This window comes from Neomonachus schauinslandi, chromosome 2 (assembly GCF_002201575.2).
Source record: "Neomonachus schauinslandi chromosome 2, ASM220157v2, whole genome shotgun sequence".
Taxonomy (NCBI): Eukaryota; Metazoa; Chordata; class Mammalia; order Carnivora; family Phocidae; genus Neomonachus; species Neomonachus schauinslandi.
The window spans coordinates 113431136-113448221 of record NC_058404.1 but is presented as its reverse complement, the minus strand read 5'-3'; the positions used below and the strand labels follow the sequence as shown (position 1 = coordinate 113448221).

The 17086-nt window shown below is 38.9% G+C and overlaps 1 protein-coding gene across 1 annotated transcript; it reads left to right on the top strand.

Annotated features, from left to right (window-relative positions):
* Nucleotides 1–1744: 1744 nt before the first annotated feature.
* On the top strand, nt 1745–16637 carry LRIT3 (leucine rich repeat, Ig-like and transmembrane domains 3). Its single transcript, XM_021684489.1, has 4 exons — nt 1745–1863; nt 4804–5276; nt 13450–13755; nt 15490–16637. Exons 1-4 carry the CDS (start codon nt 1745–1747, stop codon nt 16635–16637), a joined length of 2046 nt encoding a protein of 681 aa, XP_021540164.1.
* The last annotated feature ends 449 nt before the right edge of the window (nt 16638–17086 follow it).

Below are 17086 nucleotides of genomic sequence, written 5' to 3'. Positions count from 1 at the left end.
CTTGCCTGGACTCTCCATTAGACTAGAAGTAACCACTATTTTAATGTTAAAATAAATTAATAATGATAATAATAGTCTTCAATAAGTAAATTACTGAAATGAGTTGTTCCTAGGCAGATGGAAAACATTTTTAGCATTTCACACTTTTAAAATTGTAATACAATTATTAACTTCTGCTATTTGACAAAAATATTAAACACTGTTGCTTCTAAATCACATTAGTTGATGCACATACTTTATATAGCAATATAATCTCTGTGCATATCTTATGTATTCTGCATTTTTAATTAACATTTTTCTGTATATGTATTTCCATGTATTTGCCACTAGAATTAATCAATTTTTTTGTATATTTGTTCTCTTTTTCCTGTTTTGTTTGTCTGAAATTCGTTTTATTCTGGCAAGAACGCAACATGTATCTATCCTCTTAACCAGTTTTTAAGTGTACAGTACAGTATTGGTAACTACGTGTACAGCAGATCTGTAGAACATATTGTCTTGCTTAACTGAAACTTTATGTCCATTAATAGCTGTATGCTTGTTCTTTGATGTATCCTTAGCAGATAGATGCATTTTGCCTGGCACATAGTAGGCACTCAATAAAAAAAAATTGTTGAATGTTGAATGCATTTGTAGACTCAATTATTTGTTGTTTTACATAACCATTGTTTAAATAGTGGACATTTAAAATCTGTGGTATTTTTTTTAATTGAGCAAATTTTTCTGACTTTATTGTTTCTATATGCATCCTATCAATTTTAAATAACATTTCCCATAATATTCTTATTTTTATAGAATTGACTTTCTTTTGAAAAGATTTTTGGTTTAAATTGTTGATAGAACCACCCAATATAATAACAAGATTAAATTATATATGTGTGTGTGTGTGTGTGTGTTATTGGGCAGGGCCATTCAGGAGGTACCTGATGTGCCCAGATATGTGTGTGTGTGTGTGTGTGTGTGCGTGTGTGTAAAACCTAAATCCTTGATTGTCAATTATCCATGAGGATTTTCCATCTTATGTACATGGAGGTAGTTTTTAATGATTGAATTTAATTTTTATTTTCTGATAGAGCCTAATTTTGCTAAAAGACATGACAGTTGATTTTCAGATATGGCTTGATGCCTGTATTGAGAAACTAGTTGAGAATAAAATATATTCTTGAAGATAGATCATGGCCTTCATTACAAACTGCTGGGATAAGCCTTACACTGCTCTGAAGTGACCTGGGAGAGCCAGAGTCTTAGTCCTGCCACTTAGTGGTGGATTGAAGCATTTTGTCTAAAAAATCTAGGTACTAGATTTTTTTACTTTGTTTTTGGAGATCATAAATGCAAAAAATAAAATTTATAATGTTATAAATAATCTGCAGTATTTTCTAGCATCTGCTAAAAGATTGAATTATTTTTAACATTAAGTGTATCTTCAAGACATAGTAGCAATTACATCCACAGAAAAAGGACTTACTTTCTTGCAAATTTGGATATGGGCACCTATTGAAATTTTCTTGACATGTGCTTCATTTTCATTTTCCTTAGAATGTGTTACTTTGCTGAAACCATATTCAAAGGCTAGGTCGATTGATCCCCTGTAAAATACACTTGAAGGTTAAGTAACTACAGATCTCAGCTAATCCCATGTAATCTGCTGTTACTAAATGGCTGTTTGTATTCCTGGCACACCACTTTCTGAAGCTTAGGATTTGGTTTTTACTTTTTGTTCAAATAACCTCTAGAAAGAGTGATGTGTCTCTCAGCATGTCTGTGCATTGTGCTTATTAGCTTTTTGCAGGGAGTGAGCTGTTTATGTCCTTCACAGTGCACCTGCGATTATCATGGCAGAAATGACGGCACGGGATCAAGGTATGCTCCTCTCTTTGCTACTAAGTGTTCTAATGATTCTAAGGAAAAGAACTCCACCTAGACAGCGTTGTTTTGAAAGCAAATTGTTGGCCAGATATCGGAGGAGAGAAGGTTTAATTTACATAGCTTTAACTCCATTGTTTTAATACCGGTTGCCCACTCCATTGTTTTCATTTTGAGCAGCTTAGCTTTTAAAAGCCCCTCAAATTATTTGAGATTCTCAAACACACTCTGTATTACAAAAATATCCATTGCACTCATATTCACAACATGTCCCTTTCAGGAGGTCAAAACCACTGAAATGAGTGTGGCCAGCTTAGCTTGTTTATAGAAAGAAAGCCCAGGAGGGAGGGCAGATCAGGAGGTACTTGACGTGCCCAGATGATTTGCTTCCCTGGTTTTCCATTTCATTTTGAGGGTTATTCATGCCAACTAGATAGATTTTAAAAAGCAGGAAGGAAGATCACAAGGGTGAAATTAGAGAGGTTCATAATTAAGATTTTTCATTTTAAAGTTTTGGAGTTTACAAAGAAAAGTTTGAAAGATGCGGATCAATTCTGTCTGTTGCAGGTACTGGGGGGGCCTCACAGAAGTTAGTCAACCTCTGGGTTGCTTTAACATCTGCCTGTGAATTGAGAATAATTACATACTTATGTATATGTGAGTCCTTTGAGATAGAAGTTAAATGCAAAACAGGACTTTTGTTAGCTAAACATGGTAGAACTTGATTTTTTTTTTTTTTTGGAGAGGATATTTATTTGAGAGGAGAGAGAGCAGGGGGTGGGTGGGGGGGGGGCGGGGTGGGGAGAGGGAGAAGCAGGCGCCCCGCTGAGCAGGGAGCCCAATGCGGGACTCAATCCCAGGACCCTGAGATCATGACCGAAGCCCAAGGCAGATGCTTAAGGACTGAGCCACCCAGGTGCCCCTGGAAAAGTGTATTTAATAACAAAATAAGATTATTTTGTGACTTGGCTGAAGTGAATAGTGAGCCTCTTACAGAAAATAATTTGTTGAAAGAATCGCCCAATTTATGTCTTACAACTTTAAACGAGTAAATAATAACACTTAAAACATATTTTTGAGTAATTTGTCTTGTTATTGTATGAACTTTACTTAACCAACTCATGGTATCTTTTTGAGATATTCACTAGGTGGTTTAAGACAAAGAGAACAATGTAACAAATTAAAGACCTACTTGGCAAAAGATATGAAGCAGTTAATGACTCAGGGCAGGGTACTTTTGAGAAAAGTCACAGAAATGTTTCTTGGTGATGGCCCCATTATTGATGGATTTTATAAAAACCGTAGTGTATTAGGACTAGCAAGGACTCTAGAAATAATCTAGTTCGACTGTTGTCATTTTATAGACAAACACAACCATACAGACATTAAATGACTTGTCCAAGGTCACAGCACTGAACTGATGCAGGGACTAGTTGATAAGATCTTTCAGCTTCCTATGTAGGCTTTCTTCCATCACACTGGAATGCTGACCTAATGAGTACAAACCAGATCATTCCTGTATAAAGTAGCAATGGAATTTGTAATACAGAATAGAGATGAAGAATAAGAGGTGTTCCCAGAGAATTTCAATGATTCCATAGAGCCATCTCCTAAAGTTACAGAAAGGAGATGACCCTGTCGTCAGTACACCCCAGCTTTATGCTATCTACCTCTCTTCACATTATACGCTGACTTTTGAAATTCACTGATCTAATGTCATGTGTTTTTACCGAACGGCTGTTTCATTGTTACTATGTACAAGTATAATGTATTTGTGCATCTAATGTATTTATACATTATACAATTTAGGCTATGCTTTGCAAAATTTTTATTGTCTGTTTTCAGCAATCCAGTGGGGGTGAGTATATAATGATAAGTAGGTCTTTTTTCAGGCTAAAATGAATCTAAATTTTCTGATTCTTCATCCTTCACACCCACACATGGGACAGGCTTGTTTTTCTATGCCTGTTTTACACGTGCCACTAAACAAGATCACGATGTGACTTATTCAAGGTCACTTCAGTTAGTGAGTGGTAAAAGGAATAAACTCGCAGTTTCTGGTTTATTCCTTAGGCTGAGAGCAATGCGCCAGTCACATTATTAAAATAGAGTTCAACTTTAAGCATCTAGTGTGAACACTTCCCTTTTTCTTTCTCCTTCCTCCCTCCCTCCCTTCCTTTTTAAAATTAAATTACCTTCTTAAAGAGGATCAATTTATAACTTCAACAGGGGATTTTTTTAAAAAAAATAGGCCATTTCCTAAAGAGGTTAGGAGTGTGTATTTTGGAGTTGGACAGATGTGGGTTTGAAAGGCAGCTGTGTAACCCATTAGCTATGTGACCTTGGGCAGGTACCTTGTGTTGGTGGGCCTCAATTATTTTCTCTGTAAAAATGAGATTGATGATAAAAATAGCAAATAGCCATTAAGTGCCTATTATGTGCCAGGAAGGTATAAAACTTTATATCCATTTCAATTAATCATCCTAACAGTGCTATATGGGAAACTGAAGTTGAGGGACTGGTGAAGTGGCTTTTCATGGCCACAGAGAAGTGGCAGAGCTTAGATCTGAACCAAGATCAGCCTGACTCCAGAGCCCGTGCCTTTACCTATTACCCAATATCTACCTTATAGGGCTGTTGATGATCAAATAAGCCAGATGTGGTATGCTACACAGGCCTGACACATAAAGAGCTCCATCTGTATTAGGTTGAACCACCTGAAATTGCTTATATTTGATCATTTTTAACCTACAAAAATGACCATTTCATATGGTTCAATCTAGAAGAAGATGATGATGAATTATGAATAGGTCAGTCAGGCTGAACGAATATTTTGTGAAACCAGTAGGAAATGAAAAAGTGATGCATGTTTCAGGTATTATTTTTTCACATGGGTCTTGGAAAGCAAGTTTCCTTCCGTTGGTCTTGTGACACTAGGTCGGTGCTATGCAATGACCTGGATATGAACGAGGTCCCTACGAACTTACCTGTGGACACTGTGAAGCTACGTCTAGAGAAGACTGTCATCCGCAGGATCCCTGCACAGGCCTTCTACTACCTGGTGGAGCTCCAGTACCTCTGGGTGACTTACAATTCCGTGGCCAGTCTTGATGTCAGCAGCTTTTACAACCTAAAGCAGCTGCGTGAGTTGCGCTTGGATGGAAATTCTCTGGCTGCTTTCCCTTGGGCATCTCTGCTGGACATGCCCCATCTGAGGACCCTGGATTTGCACAACAACAGAATAGCCAGTGTGCCAAATGAGGTGGTCAGGTACCTGAAGAACCTTGCCTACTTGGATTTATCAAGCAACAGACTAACCACACTACCACCAGATTTCCTGGAGAGCTGGTCCCACTTACTTACAACATCATCACGAAGCCTGGACCTTACACCACGAAGAATTATTCTTGGTAAGTTCAGAAGCCTCTGGGCTTCTCGGGTCCAGATAATTTGTTTTGCATGCCTTCAGTTGTCCAGTCTTTTCATATGTATTGAATTTGGCTCCTTGCTCTCTACTTGCACTTTTGTTGGGATGGCACTTTCTTTGCTTGACCTAGGTCAGCTGACCTGTTTACCCTGTGTAAGGTGTAATGGCTGTGTGTGTGTGCTGGAGGAGGGAGAGGAGAGCGCCTCATAAACTGAGAGGCTAATGCTGCTGTTAGCGAGCCTGGGGCTGAGTGATAAAATCTACCAACCTGCCCTGATTCTGAGAGCACATCAGTGCTCCACGCTCTGCCACAGTCAACCTGCTCTGTTCTCTGTTCAGCCCTTCAGCAGGCTCTTCAGGAGTGGAAGAGGGGCACTGGCATCTTTATGAGCTAGCAGCGGATTTATTAGTTAGGGAGAATAGCTTCCAGATTTTCTTAATCTAAAAAGAAATGATGAAGACAATCTTCTAATGGATTAGTGTAGCTGTGATTTGTTTTGTAGACTTTGATCTTGACTTTGTTTAGGTTCTGTGGGTATTTGTCTTTGGTTCTTAAAGTATAAACTCCTTCCACTAAGTCTCTCTCTTCCTTTTTTTGTATCTTCCCGCAGTGCTTTGCATGGCACTCTGCACATGGCGAATGCCCAGTAAATATGGTTGCAGATTGAAATCAATGAGCTGAGACCCTTTTCAGGGGTACCTGTGGGCAGTGAGGCCTCTCATACTTTTGTGTGAGACATAAGCCTAAGGCTCTCATCAATCAATTCGATCTCCTACTAAATTCTTGTTCACCCAATAAGGCTGTGTTGTCAGTTCACTCGTGATGTCCATCAGGGCCACAGAAGAGGTTGTATTTCACAGGATGAAAAGAACTGAGTGTTTGGCCAGTGAAATGACTTTTAAGCCTTTTGGTGTGAGAAGCAACTCGATGCTAAATTTGTGCCAGGAATCCCTACTGACCAATATCACATGCTCAAATATTTGCTGAAGTGAAGTACAAATAAAGATAACTTGAATTTTTTTTTGATAAAAAGGAAAATGCTGTGGCAGCACTTAAATGATTTTAGCATTGCTTTGGTTGAGATGTAAATGCATTTTGGTGCTTATGAGACTAAAAGTATGAGTGATTAGAACCAAATAGAAAGAGGAAAAATCATGTATTTATTCTATACCTATTTTATGTTTGCCTACTGCTTATCTAGTGCCTCAAACATTTTTATTAGAGAATAAAAGAAGTATTGTAGGGTGAGTGGAAAAAACATTAATTTAACGATAGTTGTGGAGTCCTTCTTATTATGTATACCATAATAGGCACCATGTAAACCTATACGATAGTATTTATTTACTCTATTTTAGCCACTAATTTAGTCCTTAGGACTAATAGATGGAAATTGTCTTAATGTAAATATTGAGATTCTGTTTCTCTACACATTTTTCTAAGTTTCTTTAGATTTACCAAAAGAAGATATATAGTAGAAAATAAAATCAAATTACCGAATTGCTAATCTGAGATGGGAGTGTCTTATAAAGAAAGACTCCTCTAGGGGTGCCTGGGTGGCTCAGTTGGTTAAGCGACTGCCTTCGGCTCAGGTCATGATCCTGGAGTCCCGGGATCGAGTCCCGCATCGGGCTCCCTGCTCAGCAAGGAGTCTGCTTCTCCCTCTGACCCTCCTCCCTCTCATGCTCTCTGTCTCTCATTCTCTCTCTCTCAAATAAATAAATAAAATCTTAAAAAAAAAAAAGAAAAGAAAAAAAGAAAGACTCCTCTATTTTAGCTTTTTCTGTTATTTTACCTATATCTGAGTCTTCCAATTTCATCATTAAAATATGGTGATGAAAACCAGTTCTAGCTTTTCTAGAATTCAGTGTTTAACTGTAGCAATTATATCTTTCCAGGTGCCCTGGAGAATTTACTTTTCTATTATTATAGTGGATTATAGTCTGTTTTATTTGTTAGTGTCTTGTGTTTATTACTGTTAGCAGATGGAAGTTCTGTTTGTAACAACAATAGTAATAGCTAATATTAATGGAGCTCAGGGCCAAACCCAGTTCTTATACTTTATAGATTTAACTTTTTCCGGTCTCATGTTAACCCTGTGGTAAGTACCATTTCATCCCCATTTTATAGAAGAAGAATTGAGATACACGTTAAGCCACGTGTCCAAATGTACCCATCACACAGTGATGCAGCTGGGGTATGAATACAGGTGGTTTGGCTCCACAGCTCTTGCTGTTCCCCATTCCTTTGTCATGCAAGGTATTGTATGTAATAGTACCAGAGTTCTCTTCTTCATATATGCATTACTGATCTCTTTAAGTCATGTCTTTATTTAAAAAAAAAAAATTAGGAAGAGGCTTTTCCATTACTCCTCTTTTCTACATGAGTAAAAATATCAACTTAATAAAATTGTCCTCTAATGTATCATATAAACATAAATTAGTGTCCTGCAAGTAAACATTTAAATGAACTGTGAAACTAGACTGGATTTTTTATTTGCAATACAGGTAAATTTCCATGGCCTCTTCCTCAGGGATACACAAATATTTACACAGGCAGACTCTGTAAGGCCCAAAACTCTTTGTCTTGGAAAAAGCATGCAGGAGGAGAGGGCATAAAATGCTTTTTGGGGGGCTTTTTACTGGTACTCAAATTTGCTCAATTGCAAACATGAGTTCTTTTCCTGTTCAGAATAAAGTTTACCTGAAGGGGAGTAGCCACACGAGTATTCCCACAAAATTTTTCTAAAATGGCATTCATTTCATTCAAAAACACTCCTCAATCCCTGTTGATATGCCTGTTCTTTTCGAGGCACAGAGGAGATAAATCCACATAGTTAACTTCTTGCCAGGTGCTCTTTTGGGGACTCCCTGGCAGTATCTCAGCCTTCAGGACAATGCCATAAATTGGGTCTGTGATTATTACCTGCTTTGTACAGCTGGTGAAGACGCAGAGTCAAGCTTCAAGTTCAGTCCATCTCCAGAGATATCATTCTTTTGTTTTTAAAGCCTTTTCTAAATTGAGGAGTTGAGGTATAATTTGCACACGTGGATCTTAGGTGTATAGCTTAGTAAATGATGATAAATGAAATACCCCCACGAAACCCACACCCTCATTAAGATATGGAATAATTTCATCACACTGGGAAGTTCCCCTGCTCCTCTTCTCAATCAGTGTCCTCCATTTCAAGCAACCACTGTTTTTATTTCATTGCAATAGGTTAATTTTGTCTGCCCTAGAATTTTACGTAAATGGAATCATGTAAGATGGCCCTTGTGCCTGGCTTCTTTCATTTAGCATTATTGTTTTTGAGATTCATCCACGTCACTGCATGTATGGGTAGTTCCTTCTGCTGAATCATTTTCAGTTTTATGAATATATGAATTGTTCATCCTTTCTCCTGTTTTTGGACACATGGGCTGTTACCAGTCTTTAGCTATTATGAATTAAGCTGCTATTAACATTCTTGTGCAAAGCTTCTTGTAGCACATATTTTCATTTCTCTTGGATAAATTCCTAGTCTTCAAATTGCTAGGTCACAGGATGGCTATATATCTTTTTAAGAAACTGCCAATTTTCCAAAGATGTTGAACCATTGTACACTCCCACTAGTACTGTACAACAGTCTACTTGCTCCATATCCTTACCAACACTTGATGTTGTCAGATTTTTCTCATTTCAGCCTTTCCTGGGGGTGATGGGTCAGGGAGTGATTTGACATTGTGATTTTAATTTGCATTTCCCTGAAGACTAATGGTGTTGACCATGCTTTCATTGGCTTATTGGTCATTGCTATATTCCTTTATGCCAATATATAACTAAAAAAAAATTTTTTTATTATTAAATACAAGCCTTTTGTTAGTTACATGTGTTACTGATATTTTCTCCAAATCTGTGATTTATTCATTTTCTTCATGGTGTCTTTGGTAAGAAAGTTTTAAATTTTATTTTATTTTATTTTTAATCTTTTTTTTTTTAATTTGACAGAGAGAGACACAGTGAGAGAGGGAACACAAGCAGGGGGAGTGGGAGAGGGAGAAGCAGGCCCCCCGCTGAACAGGGAGCCCGATGCAGGACTCAATATCAGGACCCTGGGATCATGACCTGAGCTGAAGGCAGACGCTTAACGACTGAGCCACCCAGGTGCCCCGAAAGTTTTAAATTTTAATGACATCTGATTTATCAGTTTTTTCTTTTATAGTTAGTGCTTTGTGTGTCTCATCTAAGAAATATTTGCCTGCCTACAAGTCACAGAGATTCTATTTTCCTTATAGTTTTAACTTATATATTCAATTTCTGGCTTTAATGTTCTTAACTTTTATGCTTATGACTGTGGTCCATCTCAAAACAGTTTTTGAGTATAGTGTGAGGTAGGGGTTGAGGTTTTTTCCCTGCAGATGTCCAGTTGTTCCCCCACCATTTGTCGAAAAGACCTTACTTTCCCCCGATTTGTTAAATGCCACTGCCACCACAAAACTGACTAAGGCACGGTTTTTGCTTTCAAGAGCTTATAGTCTGCAGAATTACTTTTGAACAGAAATTTATTGCTGACTTTTCACCAAAAAATAGCACATTTAATTCAACTACTGTGATGCATGGAAAACATTATCCTTTTAGAAAAGGAATAAAGCAAAGTTGATTTGCCCCTATCCAAGAATAGTTAGATGAGCTAAATTTTAGTGCAAATTACTGTGACTGTGGTTGGTATGTTGCCTTGAAGGAATGCAGTACAAATAACAGTTTAACTTCAGGGAATTTTTGTACCTCTGTCCCCAAAAGGAAAACAAAACAAAACACTTGATGAATGGGTTCAACACTCAGGTCACTATTATTATTCGGGTTTTAAAAGTTGTGCCTTTGACCTTGATATTTCAAAGCTAGAATAAATATATTTGAGGATTTAAAAATATTTTCCTGTTTTATATAACTTTAAGACAGAGCCAGTTGGATTAATTTTTACTTTTATTATTTATTTATTATTTTATATATTTTTTTCCCAAAGATTTTATTTTATTTGACAGAGAGAGACACAGTGAGAGAGGGAACACAAGCAGGGGGAGTGGGAGAGGGAGAAGCAGGCTTCCCACGGAGCAGGGAGCCCGAGGTGGGGCTCGATCCCAGGAACCTGGGATCATGACCTGAGCCGAAGGCAGACGCTTAACAACTGAGCCACCCAGGTGCCCCGGATTAATTTTTAAAAGAATTTTGTTGGGGCGCCTGGGTGGCTCAGTCAGTTTAGTGTCCGACTCTTGATTTCAGCTCAGGTCATGATATCAGGGTTGTAAGATGGAGCCCCCGCACTGGGCTCCATGCTTGCAGAGAGTCTGCTTGAGATTCTCTCTCTCCCTCTCCCTTGGCCCCTCTCCCTGCTCATGTGCGCACGCGTGCTCTCTTTCTTTCTCTCTCAAATAAGTAAATAAATCTTTAAAAAAAATTTTATTTCACCATTAACACATGTTTATGATAGTTTCAAAGCATGAATAAAACTGTTAATGTTACAGTTCTTGGATCTTTCCCTATGTAGACATTTGTGCTCCAGACATCACTGCTTTGACATGTGTTTATAGATAATAGCACTTAGAGCTGCCACCCATGGCTCTAGATGTTTTTAGGTGATGAAATGAGTTATGGTAGAAGGAATATTAGATTAGGAGGCTGAAACATCTGGGACTTAGTCAGGATTCTAAGCTACTTACAGAATCAAGGCAATAATCTCTTTGTGCTTTAGTGTCCTCTCTGATGTGAAACTCAAAAGACTCATACTAACTTCCTGAGGTCAGGTAAGACAGATAGAGCTTGAGAATGAAAGCTTTAAAATCAGGATACCAAGGTTCAAATCCTGACTATATCCGGTTGTATGACCACAGGCAGATCCCTTAACCTCTCTGAGTGTTGGCTTTCTCCTCTTTAAAATGAGGATGGTACTAATGTTATCTACCTCAGCTATTGTCAGGATTGAGGTAGACAAATCCTTTAGCATGCTTAGCACTGTTGGAAGATAATTTTCCAAGGCCTCTCATATTTCTGCAAGTCTTGTGAGCCAGAGGCTGTCACTGACTGTCTTTTGTCCTCAACTATCTTTTTAAGGATGTTTGTGTACAGAACTGCTTTGGAAGGTAAAGGTATGTCTCCCTCCAGAGAAAGGGTAGGCATGTTTACTGCCCAGTATAATGAAGATAATGTCTTCCTCCAGAGCTGTAAACTATCCTCCATCTCTGACCAACTGAGAGGTGTTGGTCATCTAAAGTAGGATAAAACTCAGACCCTTTACAATTCCTGACAGAGTACAATATTTGCCACACAGGAAGCAATCAATAATTGTCAACTTGTTTTGTTATTATTTTATAAAGCAAAAATCTAGCATAACAAGTGTTTTGAGAGCATAACATTTACCCACATAGTAATTATTACATGACAGAATGAATTTGATGTTTGCTGGCAAGTTGGATATTAGAGACTGGTCATAGATTCACAGGACTAAATGTAAGAGGAAGAAGTTCAAGGTAATGCACCCATAAATGAAATTTCTAAGATAGAAGATAAAAAAAAAAACAGTGAGTTTTTACCAATACTGGAAGAAAAATATGAACCAATCATCATGAAGTGCTATTATGATAAAAATAGACATAAATATAAACAAAAATAGATGTGAAAAGAATTTACGAATGAACGTTTAAATCTTCCAACATGGTCAGCATTTTTAAAAATTGCAGTTCTGTCTTTTCTCCTTATTAATCAATATATAATCTACTCTACTGGCAAAAAGCCACAACCACAACCTTTTTGAGATAAAGCCCCTGCAGCCTTGGGCTTTATGTGAGGCTGCTGTGGGACATCATCACCCTTAACATCCTTAGAGACTTTTGTCTGCCAAGGGCTCTGAAGCACCGTCTGAAATCTTTCTGGGGTCTTAGCAAATAATTTTATAGTTTCACCCTCCCTGGATCTGATTTTTGCTCAGAAGGCCTTTCTTAGTTTGAGAACTTTGGAGAGGCCAGGAGTAAGAAGTAGGTTGTTTTTTTTGTTTTTTTTTACTATGTTCAGTTTTATTATTGAACCCAGCAAGTTTCGGCTCCTTTCTCTTTAACGGTTCTTCCTTACCTGCTGTCTGTCCTTTCCCATTTTACCATGAGCAGCAAGAAGACGCCAGGTAGCACTCTCAGCACTTGGTGTGGAAATATCCTTAGCAAGAACATTCGTTTCATTGAGTGCACTTTATACTTTCCATGTTAACCACAGGTGACAGTGTTTCTCAACTTTCTGCTACTCCATCAAAGGTCTCCTTTCCTCTAGTTTCCAATAGTTACATTTTCCTCACTTTCCTTGAAGGCTCTCACTGACGGTCCCCTTGAAGGCCAACGCACTTCTGATAACAGTTCGAACGCTGAGGGAGGCAGTCCTCCAACTGGAGGCTGTCAGCTAACTGTATTCCTTGCTGCTGATTCTCTCGTGAAGGGGCTTTGAGCAGTACACCTTCTCGGCCACCACGCATGACATTCATGCCAAGCTCTGTTCCAGCCTCTGCCCGTTTCCAGTCTTATCTCCTGACATTGCGTGCTTCTCACTCTATACTTCTGCTACACAGAACTTGTACTACCTTCACAGGTCTTCAAATCACACAAAACCATGACATAGTGTGGGCTGAATTAGGTGCCTCTCTACACCCTCCAATATCTACAATAATGTTAGTACTTTCCTAGCACCCTAGAACTATCTCTAGCCCTGTATTTCTAGTGTTCTGCGGTACTTGGATTAAAACCTTGGCTTGGATGCTGATTAAGCTATATGGCCCTGCTCAAATCATTTGATTTCTCTGTACCTCAGCTTCTTCATTTTTAAAATGGGAGTAGTAATCCTCTTCCTCATCTTTTGGGATTAAATGAAACAATACAGATAAGTGCTTAGAACAGAGCCTTGTCCAGAGTAAATGCTCAGTAAATGTTGGCTATGATCACTAATGACCTGACCTGACAGGCTCTGTTCATTCAGGTAGCCAAACTGCAGGGCAAGACTGACAGGGAGGTGATTCCATTTCATCTCTCAAAGCACTTCTGCTTTTTAGGGAGACAGTGCAGACCCCTGCTTGCCCAAGAGGTTGTGATGTAAGCGAAAGTCAACAGAATAACCCTTATCAATCTTTTCCTCCCTTCTGGTTTAGGTCTGCAGGACAACCCTTGGTTCTGTGACTGTCACATTTCCAAAATGATCGAGCTGTCAAAAGTTGCGGACCCTGCTGTAGTGCTTCTCGATCCACTGATGATCTGTAGTGAGCCTGAGCGCCTGACAGGGATTTTGTTTCAGCGGGCTGAGCTGGAGCAGTGTGTGAAGCCGTCTGTTATGACCTCGGCCACCCAGATCACGTCTGCTCTGGGCAGTAATGTTCTGCTGCGGTGTGACGCTTCTGGCTACCCTACCCCACAGCTCACCTGGACCAGATCCGACAGCTCGCCAGTTAATTATACAGGTATTTTCTTTTTCCTGTCTTTAAAGATTTGATTTATTTATCTGAGAGACAGGCAGAGCACGGGCACGGGGAGGGGCAGAGGGAGAGGCAGACTCCCCGCAGAGCAGGGAGCCCGATGCAGGCTAGATCCCAGGACCCTGAGATCATGGTGTGAGCTGAAGGGAGACGCTTAACCGACTGAGCCACCCAGGCGCCCCCAAAATTGGCTAGTTAATTCTGATAAAATATGCCAAGATTGTTGGGTGAAAGGAATTTGAAAGGTTCGTTTTATTGGTTCATATTTTCCTCAGTATATCTAACTACATAGATGAAATTAGACAATCTGATTTTTTTTTAGATAGAAAACAACATGATCCAGTGGCTGGATGATTGCAAGTAAGGCCCTTTGTCTTGCTACATCATCTTGGATATGGCTCACTTTAAAATGTGTAACTATTACAGTTTTCTTAGAAAAGATTTTCATACAGGTTTCTCAGTTTTGAATGATCATTTAAATAATAAATTACATGCAAACCTTATCATGAAGCAAAAAGTATAATTTTTAGAAATATTGGTTACATAGACTTTTTAGATCCTACTATGACCAACTCAATGTTTTGGCCTTAGTTTCAACAGTGATATTCTGATGAATTAAAGTGATACATATTTTGGGCGCCTGGGTGGCTCAGATGGTTAAGCGACTGCCTTCAGCTCAGGTCATGATCCCAGGGTCCTGGGATCGAGTCCCGCATCGGGCTCCCTGCTCTGCGGGGAGCCTGCTTCTCCCTCTCCCACTCCCCCTGCTTGTGTTCCCTCTCTCGCTGTGTCTCTCTCTGTCAAATAAATAAATAAAATCTTTAAAAATAAAAAAAATAAAAAAAATAAAGTGATACGTATTTTAAAAACTCCTTAAAATTAAATGTAAATCAAAGTAAAAATAATGAAACCTGATGGAATAAGAAATAGTTAAGCCCTAATATTCTTATAAGTAGATAGTAAATGGCCCACAGCTTATGGTATTAAGTTAAATTTTGGGATACTAAGATACCGCTTAGTACATTATTATTCTACAGAAAGCTTCAGAAATCAAGACAGAATGGTAATATGTTAGGTTTTAGTGTTTAGGAAAGTAAAATTCCAATTTTGCAAAAACTATATATTATTCTACAAATAAAAGAATCCATGTTTTACTAATTTATCTAGATTAAATATAAAATGAAAGACTGAGAATACTAATTATGGCTTCTCTATGCCAGAAAATGATCTGCTATGCCATCTGGCTGTGTAGATAGATAGCATTTTATTACAATGAAAAAATATTTGGGGAAATATTTAAGATCTTGTAAAAACCATTTTATGGGACCACAGTGAGTTAAAATTGGAGGGCATCCTTGAGATCACTTTGTCTTATCCCCTTATTTTAAAAGTACAGAAACAGGCCTAAAGATGCTAACTGACTTGTCTGAAATTACAGGTTACTGTGAACAAACGTTTACTAAAACCAAGTCTCCCAATTCATACCCTTGTCTTTTTAAAATACCATTCTCCATACAGACCTCATGGTACTTGACATGTCCTAGACCTTCATGTAGACAATTTACAGAACTATCACCTTCTATCAGAGACTGGTGACAGTGTGCCATTTCCCTCTTGGTTTATATGAAAGGGATGCATGTAAAACCAGATCGGTTAGCATGTTGCTTGAGTTTCTCCTTTTTTTCCCCTCACAGAGTATATATATATTTTTTCTTACAGTAATTCAGGAATCTCCAGGGGAAGGAGTCAGATGGTCCATAATAAGCTTGACAGGCATTTCTTACAAGGATGCTGGGGATTACAAATGTAAGGCCAAAAATTTGGCTGGAATGTCAGAAGCTGTGGTTACTGTGACAGTGGTTGGTGTTGTCACGACCACCATATCATCAGATACCTCTGAAAGAACTGGAGATCACCCTGAGGAAGAAGTCCAGCCAGGAGCTAGAGCTACATCCATACCTGGTTCATTGTCATCTCCCTGGCCTTCTTCCTCCCCTGCTTCTTCCATTTTTCTTTCTACTTCTACTTCATTTCCTCCCTCCACTGCTTTCTTCTCCTCATCTCCTTTCCTCTCCTCCATCGTTTCTTCAGCCACAACTCTAAGCACTAGAATTTCAACAAGCCCCACCATGGCCAGCCAGCCGTCACTCCAGCTCCACCCAGATGGGGAAAGAAATTTAAAGGTGGAGATGGGTGGAAGTAAGCTTCCCTCAGCCAGTGCAAGTAAAAAAGAAGAGTTGGCATCAGTGGATCAAGCGACGCCAATGGAAAAGAATGCCACGATAGAAAATCTCAGGGTAGTCGGTGAGACTGAAGAGAGTGTGACTTTGATGTGGAACACCATCAACACCACACATAAGTCTGAGATGACAGTATGGTACTCCAAGTATGGTGAGAAGGACCTGCTGCTGCTGAATTCAGACTCCAGCAAGAGCCAAGTAACCATAGATGGCTTGGAGCCTGGTAGGCAATACACAGCATGTGTCTGTCCGAAAGGAGTGCCTCCCCAGAAAGACCAATGTATTACCTTTTCTACTGACAGAGTTAAAGAAGAAGGTGATTCTCGAGTGTCTTTTCTTGTCGTGGTGAGCGGTACTGCCTGTGTTGTTGTCTTGCCATTGATTTTTTTCCTGTTGTACAAAGTTTGTAAACTGCAATGTAGGTCAGAATCCTTCTGGGAAGATGATCTGGCAAAAGAAACTTATATCCAATTTGAGACCCTGTCCCCCAGGTCTCAAAGTGTAGGGGAACTTTGGACGCAAAGGCATAGAGATGATTCAGAAAAACTGCTGCTTTGTTCTAGGTCAAGTGTGGAATCTCAGGTGACTTTTAAAAGGGAAGGTTCGAGGCCAGAGTATTATTGCTAAGGTTTTACAGCTTAGGTACATGTGAACTCCACAAAATTTCTTCCACGCAGTTAAGGATCTGAGGATGTAGTTGACCCTCTAATTGGATGACTTTTGTTCAGACTTTCACATCCTCTATGAAAATCACAAATGGAGTGCTTTTAATTGTGCTTTAAAAAAAATTACCTTGTGAGGGGCACCTGGTTGGCTCAGTCAGTAGAGCCTGCAACTCTTGACCTCGGAGTTGTAAGTTCGAGCCCCATGTTGGGTGGAGAGATTACTTAAAAGCTACCATGCAACTTCTGAACCGAAAAAACAAACAGTCTTGATTTTTGTTGTGTGGAAGATGTCCATAGAAATAATTTTTGGGGTAGTGCTTAATAAGTTAATAGTATGTTTTAGGGTAATGTTTTAGTTCTTAAAAATAAATTGATGTGAGAATTGTTGTAAAAAAGTGAAGTCTGAATTTT

What these genes read in the sequence shown, in the direction of transcription:
- LRIT3 (XM_021684489.1), top strand. Translation starts at nt 1,745, where the DNA reads ATGTGTCTCTCAGCATGTCTGTGCATTGTGCTTATTAGCTTTTTGCAG. An exon ending in ACCACGAAGAATTATTCTTG is followed by an intron (nt 5,277 to 13,449) that starts GTAAGTTCAGAA and finishes CTTCTGGTTTAG; the next exon opens with GTCTGCAGGACAACCCTTGG. An exon ending in CTCGCCAGTTAATTATACAG is followed by an intron (nt 13,756 to 15,489) that starts GTATTTTCTTTT and finishes TTTTTCTTACAG; the next exon opens with TAATTCAGGAATCTCCAGGG.